Source organism: Perognathus longimembris, chromosome 15 (genome assembly GCF_023159225.1).
Source record: "Perognathus longimembris pacificus isolate PPM17 chromosome 15, ASM2315922v1, whole genome shotgun sequence".
NCBI lineage: Eukaryota > Metazoa > Chordata > Mammalia > Rodentia > Heteromyidae > Perognathus > Perognathus longimembris.
The window spans coordinates 6807510-6821492 of NC_063175.1; the positions used below are offsets into that span (position 1 = coordinate 6807510).

At 49.1% G+C, this 13983-nt stretch overlaps 1 protein-coding gene across 1 annotated transcript in view; it reads right to left on the bottom strand.

Moving 5' to 3' along the window:
- Window positions 1–343: 343 nt before the first annotated feature.
- Lama1 (laminin subunit alpha 1) overlaps window positions 344–13983 on the bottom strand; it is a 148007-nt gene continuing 134367 nt past the window's right edge. The window contains exons 54-63 of the mRNA XM_048363582.1: window positions 12569–12720; window positions 11767–11952; window positions 10041–10176; window positions 8039–8151; window positions 7653–7842; window positions 6772–6930; window positions 5900–6053; window positions 5048–5181; window positions 1506–1728; window positions 344–688 (exon numbers count right to left, since the gene is read on the bottom strand). Coding sequence (XP_048219539.1) covers window positions 528–688; window positions 1506–1728; window positions 5048–5181; window positions 5900–6053; window positions 6772–6930; window positions 7653–7842; window positions 8039–8151; window positions 10041–10176; window positions 11767–11952; window positions 12569–12720 — 1608 coding nt within the window. The 3' untranslated portion in view covers window positions 344–527. The remainder of the gene's footprint in view (window positions 689–1505; window positions 1729–5047; window positions 5182–5899; window positions 6054–6771; window positions 6931–7652; window positions 7843–8038; window positions 8152–10040; window positions 10177–11766; window positions 11953–12568; window positions 12721–13983) is intronic.

Sequence of the window (13983 nt, forward strand, 5' to 3'; positions counted from 1 at the left end):
AAAATACTCAGTGTTTACAAAGATCCATTTAAAAGCTTTATAAACAAAGCCAGGTCCCAGCGGCTCATGCTTATTATAATCCAAGCTGCTCAAGAGCCTGAGACCTGAGGATTGTGAGGTTTGAAGCCAATTGTACAGAAAAATTTGTGAGTCTCTTATCTCCAATGAAACAGCAAAAATCCCAAGGTAGAGGCACAGCTCAACTGATAGAGCACCACCAGCCTTGAGTAAAAAAAACACCCAAGTGAGATCCTGAGTTCAAAACCCAATACCATCACACACACACACACACACACACACACACACACACACACACAGAGCTTGCAAAATGAGAACCAATGAATTCAATTTACACTTTAGACTGTTTAATAGAGGTATCTGTTGTACATGTGGTTTTAACCTAAAAACATTTCTTCTGGAAACAACCTGAGTTGAAAATTAAATCTGAATGGAATAGATTTGAATCCACACTAGTATTTCTCCTCAGACCACTGGCAATGGTTTTAAGAGATGGTACTGCCATAAGTTCAGGGCTCAGGCCCAGGACAGGAATGAGGGAAAACTCCATGTTGTTCAAAGGCTCTGTTGAAATCGAAGGTCTGCACCTGGGGGCCCTTGGTCAGAGTGAGCTTCCTCAGACACCCCCGGAATGAGGCCCGGCTGCTCAGGCAATTTTGCTTGACATTGGCTGTTGGAGAAAGAAGAGATGGGCTTTGCTGAATTCAGTTGAAATTTTGGAGGCAACAAGACCAATCTTGGGTCATCTATCAAAAGCGGAATATTTTCCACACAGGTGGCTTTAGTGAAGAACAGCATTCATAGGAAACTTTTAACATCTCATAATTTTAAGACCTAGTCATGGTTTCATAGGTCAAACAACATGTTTGGTATCTGTAACCATTTCTTGGAACATCTATAATACATCCTGATACAAAATTGCAAGTGAGGAATTGTCCCATGTTTGGCCTTTAACATGATTCCCAACTTTGGGTGTCATCTGAGGTGACTGACCTTAATAGGATCATCAAGCTTGCTTTACCTCAGTTGAGGGTTCTCACTGAGTAACTGGTAGGTAGATTATCCTAATGTTCCTAAGATTTTTTTTCTGGTCAGTTGTAGGATTTGAACTCTGGGTCTGGGCACTGTCCCTTGAGCTCTTCAGCTCAAGGCTAGCACTCTACCACTTGAGCCACAGGCCCACTTCCAGTTTTCTGGTGATTAATTGAAGATAAGAGTCTCACGGAGTTTCCTGCCCAGGCTAGCTGGCTTTGAACGGTGATCCTCAGATCTCAGCCTCCTGAGTAGCTAGGATTACAGGGGTGAGCCACCGGCACCTGGCTTTTCCTAAGAATTTTTAATTAAGAGTGTTTGAAATAGCTTTTCTAAAATGACAAAAAAAAATCAAGCCATGCATCTTCTGGAAGCTCATTCTATGCTCCCCTGAGCTAAGGGCTCCTCAGGGATCAATCCCACATGTAGGTCCACAAGGCAGGCTCCATACGCACCTGGGTAGCCCCCCACATAAATGGGGTTGTGGGTGTCTGCAGACGTGGACTGGGTGTGAGGACTTTCTGCACCAACGGCTTCTCCATCCACGAGCAGCGTGAGCCGGTGCTTGCTTTTGTTGGCCTGAAGCATGTGCCATTTCCCATCGCACAGAGTCCTGCCAGCTCTCGGTTGGTAGGTGGCCGTAAACCTTCCCGCACCATTGTTGACATGAAACAAAAGCTGAACAAGACAATGGTGTCGGTGAGCAATGGGGTGCTCAGTCTTGGGGGGAAGATAAACTCCTAGCAGGGTGTTAGGACGGAGGGCTGGCTAAGAGGAATGAACACCGGGTGTAAAATAGCCTCGGAAAAGATCCAGACACTATGTCCTGTCCTTATACATTCAGAAACAATACTGCATGCCTGGTGCCCATGGCTCACGCCTTTAATCCCAGCTCCGCAAGAGGCTGAGATATGATGACCGTGATTCAAAATCAGCCTGGAATGGCAAAATTATAAACTCTTATTTCCAGCTAGCCAACAAAAACCTCCAGAAGTAGAGGTGTAGTTCAAGCAGGAGAGCGGCAACCTTCAGTAAAGGAGCCAAGCAAGAGTGTGAGGTCCTGAATTCAAGCCCCAGCACTGGCACACAAAGAAAGCCTTGAAGACAAAATGGTGGTGTGCCGTCTCCTTGGTAACAGGGCTTGCCAGCTGGAGGACACTTCCGGGAGTGGGCTGCTGACTGCTGCTGCAGAGGAAATGGATCAACCAGATGCCCTGCCTCAGTGAGCACTAAGCCTGTATATGCTCTGCAAGTGGCAGAGGCGAATGTGCTCCCAGGCATCCCCCCCCCCCCCAATTCACATACTGAAGTCCTGACTCGCAGGGGCCCTCAGAAGGGGGCTTTCAGGAGGTGCTTAAGTCAAAAAGTTGTCACTGAGGCAGGCCCTAATACAGTATCACAGTGTCCTACTTGGAATCAGGAGACGGACTCACAGGGACAGGGTCATGTGAAGCCAGGGGCAGAAGATGGCCGGTGTGTACAAGCCAAGAGGAGGAAGAAAGCGGGCTCCTGGCAGACCGCAGGCATCTGGCCCAGCACGGAGCCTCCCCCTGCCCAGCGCTTTGAGCTGGGCGCCCCGGCTGCCTCAGGCTGAAGGGGAGACCTTCTGTGCACGGCTCTTAGGCTAACTTCCCAACTGCAGCTGCTATTCCCAAGTATACTGTGAAAATGACAATGTCTATCACAAGCCCTTACAATGCAACGCAGAAGTACATTTTTGCACCCACTAAGCTGCAGATAACATTTTAGATGTCACATAAATTTTTCCAAAAAGATATAATACACACTCTTTCAAAACATGTTTTTTAAGAGAAGAGAAAGACTGGAGTTTGAATGAAGGATCTTGCAATTACTATGCAAATACGTGATCACATGAGCCCATCCCCAATCCCTTTTCATTTTAGTTATCTGTCACATAGGACCTTGAGGCTTATTTTCATCCTCAGACTTTGATCCTCCAATTTCTTCATCTTAAATAGCTGGGATTACAGGCATGCGCCACCGATCCTGTCCATCAAAATTCTTTTAAAATATACATGAGGAGGAAAGCTGGCTGTCACTCATAACATGGAAATTAAACAACATGACAGTTTTATTTCAACATGAAGTAAGAGCAGGACAGAGGTGACGAGTAAGACGTCACATGTCCCTTTCCTAGGTCACTCCTGCCCCTACACTAAACGCCCCAGGGACCAAACACCAGCAGGGGTGAAGCTGTGTGCACCCGGAGGAGTCCAAGGCAGAGGAGATGCGTGCCTTGTCTTTCAGGAGAACATTCTAATGCGTACACTAACACCGGCTCGGCCCTGCAAAACGCAGCCAGGCAAAGAGAAGAGATGAACGAGCGTGACTTCCACCTCCCTGTGACCACAGTGCAGTGTGGCAGAAACTCCCCAGCCCTCCAGTGCCCCTGGGGAAGATGGATGAGCCCCACACAATGGGCAGAGGAAGCCAGCTCCCCAAGGGATGCGTACCACATGCTCTGGGAGCAGATGCCATGGTGTGGCAATGCTGAGTCCCGGGCCGTGCTCCGGACCCCAGCTGCTGCCACCTGAAGACACGGAGCAGGCACCATGCTGAGAGCTACAAAGGCAGCAGCTGGACCCCCACACCATTCCCGGGTCCAAGTGGCCTCAAAGGGGAGCAGAGAGGTGAACACAGGGGACTGTTTGGAGGAGGCTAGGGCAAGGCTAAGGAGGTATAAGGACTGCGGCTATTAAGCTCATTGAGTTCCCAACCCAAGAAGGCCAGGAGTGGCTGGGAAAAGCACAAGAGTTATTGCGGGGGGAGGGGGATTACATAAGAAATATCAGAGTACAGCCTGCCCCTCCCAGGAAGTGACACTGCAATGTGTTGAGCCTGGTATAGTGGATCATACCTATAATACCAGCTACTTGGAAGAAAGAGATTAGGAGAGTCGTGGTTCAAGGCCAGATCTGGCAAAAAGTTTGACAGGGCCCATCTCAACAAGTCAGCTGCCATCTCAACTACATGGAAAGTGAAAATAGGAGGCTCGTAATCCAGGCGAGCCCAGGAAGAAAGCAAGACTTTATCTAAAAAATAACCAAAGCAGAAAGGGCTGGGGCATGACTCAGTGGTAGAAGGACTGGAACACCATAAACCTACAAGGAATCAGGCGGAGTATAAAAAGCCAAGCTTAAGACAATCACTGCTCGGTGCTGGTGGGTTATGTCTGTAATCCTAGCTACTCTGGAGTTTGAGATCTGAGGACCGAGGTTTGGAAAGTCCGTGAAACTCCTTTCTCCAGTTAACTTCCCCCGCAAAAGCCAGAAGTGGACCTGTGGCTCAAGTAACGGTAGAGTACTAGCCTTGAGCACAAAAGCTCAAGGACAGAACCCAGACCCTATGTTCAAGCTGCAGGACCAGCGCGTGCGTGCGCACACACACACACACACACACACACACACACACACACACACACACACACACACAGACTGGGTATGAATGAATTGCAGATTGCATAGTTTGTGCCATAGATTTAATGTAGTCCTAGAGATCTCGTGAGGGACCTCTCTGTTTCATTGTAACTGACCTCGTTCTCATTTTATACCCATATTTAGCCTTGACCTCAGGGCCTCTTGCTCTTGCTTGGCTTTTTTGCTCCAGGCTAGTACTCTACTATTTGAGCCAACACCTCCTTTTCGGATGTTTGCTGGGTAACTGAAGATGAGAGTCTCATGGGCTTTTCTGCTTGGGTCTCAGCCTCCTGAGTGGCTAGGAGTGGAGGCACTATATCTGACTAACCTGACCTTTCCAAATGAAAAGTCCGCCGTTTGAAGGGACAGGACAGCAGATGGGAAGGCGAGGGGAAAAAAGATGTCTTTGCTATTGGATCTGCCATTTCATATACTTCAGATATCCCAAAGGTTATTTTCAAAACAGCTCTCTAGGATGATCTATTTCTAAAAGTAGAGTCAAGCGCAGAATGGGAAAGGCGGACCCCGGCGTCTCCTGCCAGGACGCGCTGAAGCCTCACCTTGCCGTCCACCATCTCCAGGCCGAGCGCGTCCACCTTGGCGCTGCTGATGCCCAGGAGAACGCCGTTTTCAAAAGACGTTCGGAACTCCAGCGAGATGTTTAAATCTGACCGGACTCGGTAGCCTTCTTTCACTGCAACACACAAAGACAGTGACGCCAGGCCAGGGGGAGCCCACTGGGCCCGGGATGGCCGGGCCAGCTGTGCACTCGGGGTTCAAGGAGAGTTCAAACTTGACTCAAGCTCTTCCCCTGTATCCAAGCTCTGTCCCCACCCCCAGCAAAGTCACCCCCACCCTCTGGGTCACGTGTGCCGGGGTGGGGAGGGGGCATGTCATGGTGCTGAGATTTGAGCTCTTCTTCATCATCCAGGAATACTCTGTCTTCCCGGTGCTCTGGGCCTGCTGTGTCAGCGTCTACTGTGAGCCAAAGCACACAGCAGCGATCTTAAAAGGAGGTCTTGAATTGAATGGTTTAGTATTCAGCTGGTAAGAAAGCTGCTAAGTGAGCTGGGGATATGAACCATCCCAGACCGTTGTTACGGGAGAAGGCTGGCGAAGGTGCCTTACATGAATTCAGGACAAGGGCGGATGAAGAAGCCCATGTGTCTGCCAGGGGTCACAGCTGGCCGGGCAGGAGAAAGCCTCCCGCAGGCGCTGCCCAGAGCACCAGACCTCGGAAGGCTTTGCCTGGGCAGGCAGAAAGCCAGGAAGAGCTGAAAAGAATCTTCCTTCCCTTTCCAGTTAGGCCCCGCCTTACCATCCCCGTCTGGGACCCATGTCATCTCAGAGAAAATGCAAACCCTGGCGGGCGTTTCGGGGGGGGGGGGTACTCTTGAGATGGGCACACATACCAAAAGCTGCGTAGCCACTTCCTTCAAAGAAAGTCCCCTCCTGGGCGACCTCATGGCACCTGCCCACCGCGAAGGCCGACTCCGGGCTCTCGGCGTTCAGATGCCTGCCATTCACCGTCACCTCCCGGATGCAGGCAGGAACGCTGTGGGTGATCTAAACCGCAGGATGTGTGGAGACAGGTGATGCTCATTACGGGGAGGCAAAAGCAAATTTTTTCCTACACCATCAAAGTTGTCTCAACAAACCACATAACACGATCCTCTTGCAGATCCTAAAACTTAATTGCCATAATAACTCACATGAAAGTCTAGCTTAGAGCTACTCTTTTGAGTATCTTTGCCAATAATTTGGTGCAATGGATGTTTACTGTTTTAGTGAAATGCTGGAGGATTGCAAATCCACTGGACTGAACGAAATTGTTTTGGAGCTCAGTGACCTACTGAAAGGTGACTGGGGATGTTTGTGAACTGGCAGGAAAAAGATTCTCCGGAGATGCTCTGCCACTTGACCTCTGAACATGTACACATCACAGATAAGCCCAGGCTCAAGCAAGGTATTTGATTTCATTTTATTGTGTTGATACTGGGGCTTGAACTCAGGGCCTAAGAATTGCCCTTTAGCTTTTTCACTTAAGGCTGGCACTCTAAAACTTGAGCCACAGCTCAACCTCTGGCTTTTTGCCTGTTAACTGGAAATAAGAGTCTCATGGACTTTCCTGCCCAGGCTGGCTTTGAACTGGGATCCTCAGAGCTCAGCCTCCTGAATAATTACAATGATTGGCTAGCTCAAGCAGGATAATTCAAACACGAGCTATGCTCCTCTGCAGAATGAACCCAAGCCCAACACTGGTCCATCTTGAAGGCACGCTTACATTCCCAATGTTCCTGGCTCGGTACTGGGCAGGGAGGCCGCCCAGGTGCAGCTTTCCTTCCACATCCAGCATGGTCCCGTCTCCCACAGTGCTCACTGCAGGGGCCTCCTGGCCGTCCACCGTCAGGAAGCCTTTTCTTCTCGCGTACTCGGTCTTGACCTACAGCAACAGAAAATATCCACATCGGTTCTTGTATGTTAGCACGGGTACTGACTTGAACTCCAGGCCTTGCATTCTTGCCTGGCTTCTTTTGCTGATGCTCTACCACGTGAGCTGCAGCTCCACCTTCAACTTTTTGGTAGTTAATTGGAGATAACAGTCTGATGGACTTTCCTTCCCCAGACTGACTCCAAATTGCAATACTTAAATCTAAGCCTCTTGAGTGGCTAGTATTACAGGCGTGAGCCACCAGTGCTAGGCTACCACATCCTGACCTTGTCTTCTGAATTGCTATCTCCACCTGAGCAAACCCCTGAGGGGCAGCTGTGATTCTTGCACACTTGACACTGGGAGCAGGCTGACAACCGGACTGTGTTTCTGCGTCTTGGTTCTTGGAAAGCAATTACCATGATGGCTGGCCTGACTCTTTCAGATCATGGGTAGGCTTTATTTCCTTTTTGCTGAGTTGAAAGCCTTTCTGGAATCTTCCATTCATTCTGTCAACCGTTGCTGAGTATCTAGTGTATGGTCGGCACTGGGGATGTTTCAGAAAAGAGCATAAAAGAGCCCTGCCAGGGAAGAACTGGCATCCTCTCAAGAAGACAGCAGAGACAAGGGAGCGGGACTCGGAGAGCCCAGCTTTCCTTCCTGGACATGGACTGATCTCCAGAGATGGGCGGAACAAAGCGCAGACAGGCGACGACTGGCCTCTGAGAACGTACCGTGTGCCACTTGCCATCGCTGAGCAGCGCCGGGTGAGAGACCCTGGTGCGGCCCTTGCCAAGGTCAAACATGAAGTGGAGGCGGCCGGCGTGGAGCTGCAGGGTGGCATAGTCCACTTGGTTCTCATGAGCCATGTGGTAGATGAGACCACTCGAGGCAAACGTCCGGATGCTCAGCTGAACCACGAGCCTGAGAGGGAACAGAAGCTCAGTACCAAACACCAGCAGCTCAGCCTCCACGGAGGATGAAGTCACCTCCAAGACAGAACCCATCTAAGCTTCTCCATGGCGAGGCATGAAAGGTTGCTCCCTCGGGGGGACCCGCTGGCACCACACCTCAGGCCACCTCGATGAAAACCTCCCAGGGGCTCTCGGGCCGTACGTACCTCCTTCTCACCGCTGACTGGTTGAAAGGCAGCACCAAATGGCTGCCCGGGGAGAGCCCGAACTGGTGCGCACCGGAGACGTAGCCTGAAGTTACGTCCACCGCACACTGACTCTGTGAGAGAATCACACGATACTCAGTCACTGCCCAGACGTGTCCTTCCCCAAGGAAAGCTGCTGGAAGCTTCTGTGGCAGCTGCCAGTGCAGTGTGGTGCTCAGTGAATGAATGGTACATCACCAGTCTTTTGTGTCCCCAAGGAAGTTCTGAGAGCCTCTGCCTGTCACCTACATCCCACGGGAGTTCACCTACATGTTACAGGGGTGTAGAGTCCCTCCACTAACCTCCCTCAGGCCGAAGGGGCAAAGGCCTGGTTTGCCCCCACCTGCTGGGAATGGCTCTGAGGACCCCGTGTCACAGGACAGGCCTGGAGAGGGGAGCACCCGCAAAGGACGGGTCTGAGGGGACCTCCAGTTTGACACCTTTAAGTCCCAAGGACAAGGAAGCTGCAGACAAGAGGAGTGGGTCTGGATGGGCTTCTCAGGCTTGGGTCGTGCTGGTGCCCGTGGTACCTCACCCATGGCCCCTGGGCCAAGGGAGGCCCAGACTCCTCCTCCACGGGGAGGAGTGGTGGATGGGATGAGAAGGGAAGCTGTCCTGAACTCAAACATAAGCCCTACTTAGAAGACGCAGCTTTCGAAACAAGGAAGCGGACACCAGAGGGGGAGAAACATGAAAAAACAATGGCTGACTCTCCCTAAGTAAATCCAGTCATTTTTTTTCCTGAGCAATAATGACGCAGACAATGGCTTCTAATCAATACTCATTCTCATGCTTTCCTACCTCCCCGTGAAGAAGAACAGAGCCAGGACTAGAGGGAGGTGACTCTCCGAGCTGGCTTGCAGTGACACTGCCCAGCCTCTCCTTTCGCAGGCCAGAAGGCTCAGGACCCTGCGTGTGCTGACCTATCACAAGCTGTGGGAAGCTGCCATGATGGCTCAGTAGGTGGGAAAACCGTTTTCATTTTCTCCCCCTCCGGTTTGTGTTTCTGCTCTAAGCCATTCTCTCTGCAGTCACTTTGCAATCCCCTTGGAACCCACGAAGGACACGGACTGATAAAGCCATCATGACAAGAGACCGAAAGAACTCCCAAGAAACAATAGCCTTCCTCAGGATAGACCATCGACCACCAGGCCTTGTGGGAAAAGCTGTCTTTTCTAGCAAAGTGTGTACCTTTCTTTCTGTCAGTCTTGTGAGAAATGCTTTTCTGAAACAGGTGTTTTGGCCTGTTTGTATTTTAGTTATGTTCTAGTCCTGTTACACTTTAAGCAAGTCCTGCTACAAGCTCACTGAATTTTAGTGACATCCTGTTCCTGTTAATTAAGGCATCCTGTTCCTGTTAATTAAGCTACATCCTGTGGCAGACTGTGAACCTGAGCTCAGCCAACTGAAGCAGATGAGCAGGGCCTGCTTCATTAGGGATGGAGGGGGTCAGCCCACCTGCTCCAAGGCTTGCTTGCTTGCTGCGTTTGGGCTGATGGCTTCACCCTTCTGCAGAAGTAAGCGCTGCCCTGCCAAGTCCCTTTTGAGTTGGGGTTCTTATTCCTACGTGACACTTCCAACATCCTGTGATATCTCTTAACAGCGCCATGACTTGCTTGTTCTGACCATAATGACTGTGATAACTTCTCTGAAACCCATCCAGAGACTAAGACTGAAATAATAAGACTATTTGATCATTATAAAAATCTCTCTCTTTCTCCCCTACCCCCAGTTCTTTGCCTATAAAACGGAGCTCAAGTGGGTACCCTGGAGATGACTGGCAAGGTGCTGAAGTGCCATCTTCCTTTGGATGCCATGAAATAAATCTGCTTTTCCTGACCCTCACCATGTCTTCTTTATTTTGGGTATGGGGACAAGTGGCCAGACCCAATAGTAGAGCCCCTAAAGTTTAGATCTGAGGTCTCAAAGCTCCAGTTTCAACACCATAAAAAGCCATACTTACAGGTTGTGGTAAAGTGGGGGGCTCTGGTAGGACCTCACTATCTTTGCCATGAAGGGCTGACATGGGCCCTTCTACAAGCAGGCAGGTGTCCAGGTCTGCTTGCTCATAGCCTTTTGCATCGGTAAAAGCCACAAGTCTAGATCAAGAAACAGGAAAAAGTGTTCAGCAGGAAGCCATGTCATGTGAATATTATGTAATTAACACCCACCAAAAGCCATTAATATATGTCTTTTAGAGTACCTAAGCCGACCACTCCTCACAGTAAAAGTCATGTACACCTACGGTTTAGAATCTTCTGGTTTAGTTATTTGGCTCAATGACAGCCTGACCCGTAGGCCAGGCCCACGTGGGTGAGCTGGCCGTCACTGGCAGAAGGTGGGCTTCCTGCTGCCGCTCCTCGTGCGGGCTGGGCGAGGCTGCTCAGGATGAACAGGACGACGTCCGTTTTCCACAGCACTGCCCGGGCGTCCTCATTCAACACTGACTTCTGTGCTGTTGTGTTTTGTGAACGTTTGCCTGGCTTGCTTGCTTAGCTGGTGTCCTACCGGTGGAATCGTACCTACAGCCCTGCTTTTGGCTAGATACTTTGGAGATATAGTCTTAGACTGAGAAGGTTGACTTTGAGCCACGATCCTCTAGGTCTCAGCCTCTTCAACAGCTAGGATTATAAGCACGAGTTATAAGCAGAGGTGATATGCTGTACTTGTCCTTTACTCTGTGGCTCTAGCACCGTGTCCTATCCAGGGAGGCTCCCGCTGGCACTGACCCAGGACATTGCTAATGGGCTGACAGTGCTTGCTCACTCTGTGAATAAAGGAGCAGCCAACCCGCTGAAGGAATACAAATCCAGGCTTGGACATGGGCGCCGTGCTGAAGCTCATCCCACCTTTCATTTCTGCCTATCTCGGGGGCTCCTAAGAAGCAATCCTATAGGGAAAGATACTGTGAGTGTGAGAGGTGCTCCCCAGGTCACCCAATGGTCATGGCTCAGCCTGCTGACATTTCTCTGCACCCGGAGCCCACTTTCTGGACCCTGGATCGGATGTGAGCCTGCGTGTCAGAAGCTGGCCAAGGCCAAGAGTGAATGAGAAGCACTGGGCAGCCCACCATCAGGTGCAAAATCTTTCTTCTCCCACACACCATAGAATTGTTTTGGGAGGGGTTATTGGTGATCTGAAGCTGTCAGTAGCCTAGCAGGGTATCTTCAAAAAAGTGCTCACCATAGCAAGAAACTGCTACCACAAAGTCTGCATGTGCTTGGAAATGCAGGGTGGAAATCTATTTTAACTTCTATCTATCTACTTACCTACCTACCTAGTATAGGAGTTTGAATTCAGGGCCCCAAGCTGCTAGGCAGGTGCTCTACCGCTTGACCATGCCCCACGCTCTTCTGTGATTTAGTGATTTCTGAAGCACAGTCTCCCGTTTTGTCCTGGGGTCAGTTTTACACTGTGATCCTCCTGATCTATGCCGCCTATGTTGTTGAGATCACAGGCAGGAGCCACCACGCCCAGCTGACCCAGCCCATGGGTCTAAGGGTCAATAATTCTTTTAATAAGATGAGAGATCTGTCCATCATTCCAATCCAACAAAATCTATTTGGGGAGACTTTGATGACAGAACAATGGAATTCACTGCTGTTCTTGTTTTTCAAGAATGTAGAGAACTGCATTGCAGGTGAGTGTGGGGAAGCCGGAAAGCATGTGAAGAGCCTAGTTACACTTACTCCGTGTCAAAGACCAGGTTTTTGATACAGCCATGGAACGAGTGCCTCATGTTGAACATTGATGTCTCCTCGCCCTCAGGAAGGCCCCCTATGTACAGGTGGGACATATTCATTGTCCTGCTCTCTGCCAGGGAGCCCAACTGCATTTCCACAGGGTTGTTCTCATCCATCTGGACAGTGATAATTCTGAAAGAGCCAAGGAGGAAACAAAAGAAATCATTCTGATTTCACTGTAGAGAATATAGGTATACACGTAATATATGTACATATTGCATTACTGTGCATATATACTATTTTGTATGTATGATATGCATATAGCATATATACACATAGTACATACACTATCTACATATATACATACACTATGTATATATATTACATATACATATGTTGTTTATACACACTGTGTCCATATTGTCTATATATACACATACAATATATTATACATAATATTCTTTATGTGTCCAATATATAAAATGCACATCTATACAAAATGTATATGTATATATTATATTTAAAGATATACTATATATACATAACTTTCCCCTGAAACAAGCCAATACAAAGGCCATTTGCATAAGGTCCCAGGAAAGAGCAGAGTTAACCTTACTCAGTGTAGTGTTCCACTAGCAGTATTAAACATCTTCCTAGAAAGCAGATGAAATCGACTCCCAAGGAAGTATCCTAGCAGCTTTCTAGAATTATCTTAAAAAGCCAAGGGCTCTGATTGCTTGCTGCGATCCTAACTATCCCTGCTGCTGAGCTGCACAGGGCACCCTCAAGGCTCCTCCTGGAGATCTACCTCTGATTCCGAACCAAGGAGATGGAGTGCTGGTCCCCGTCGCTGTAGGAGCCCGAGGGAGCGTGCAGCAGGGCCTTCCTCAGGCTGCTCCCGTCCCCGAGGCTGACGTGCACTTCCACGTGGCCTTGGATCAGCATGATGGCAAAGAAGGGCTGGGGAGGTGGCAGAACGTTGCCGTGCAAAACACATTACTACACGACTTTCACTTTTCATCTTACATAGCATGGGTATATTAGCACAAGGTAGACAGTGTTCTAAGAATTCACCATCAGTTACAACTAATTCAAATTAAATATATTACTTTCTGCCTAATCTCTGTTCATGTACAAATTATATTCGTCACGACACTATCATTATTAATCATAACAACCTTTTCCATTTCTTTTTGGCCAGTCCTAGGCCGTGAACTCAGGGCCTGAGCACTGTCCCTGGCTTCTTTTTTGCTCAAGGCTAGCACATTGCCACTTGAGCCACAGCGCCACTTCTGGCCATTTTCTGTATATGTGGTGCTGAGGAATCGAACCCAGGGCCTCATGTATACGAGGCAAGCACTCTTGCCACTAGGCCATATTCCCAGCCCAACCTTTTCCATTTCTGAATAGCCCCATCTTTACTAATTACTGCGAAAGGATGTACCAAGTTGGGGTTTTACAGCACTGAACACACTAAATGGCAGAGTTGCTCACTTTCAAGTGGTTAACTTTGTGTGTTGGCGGGGGAAGGGGAGATTGAATCCAGGGCCTCCCTTGCTATTACTTGGCTTTTTGTGCTCACGGTTAACTACCACTTGAACAATACCTCCACTTCAACTTTTTGTTGGTTAGCTAAGGATAAGAATCTCACAAATTTGTCTTCCCAGGCTGTCCTCAAGCCTTGCTCCTTAGATCTCAGCCCTTTGGCAAGCCAGAATTACAGATGTAAGCCATCAGTGCCTTGGAGTTTTTTTGTTGTTGTTGGTGGTGGTGGTCATGGGGCTTGAACTCAGGGCCTGGGTGCTGTCCCTGAGATCTTCAGCTCAAGGCTAGCACTCTACCACTTGAACCACAGTGCCACTTCTGGTCTTCCAGTAGTTTACTGGAGATAAGAGTCTCACAGACTTTCCTGTCCAGGCTGGCTTTGAACCGCAATCCTCTCAGATCTCAGCCTCCTGAGTAGCTAGGATTTCAGGAGTGAGCCACTGAAACCAGGTGCCTTAGAAGTTTTTACATGAATTTCACCTCAACTTAAGGAAATGACCAGGGCCGGGAGACAAGGAGACATCCATGTCTGTAAAGCAACTGGCATAGGAGGGTACGTGGTTGCATAGATTAGGGATGGATGTACAGTGGCAATGAAGAGTCTATTTTATTAAGCCAACTCATCAGTGTTCTTTAATATTTTTTTTCCAATTAGGCAATGAATCAAAAGCTAGAAAT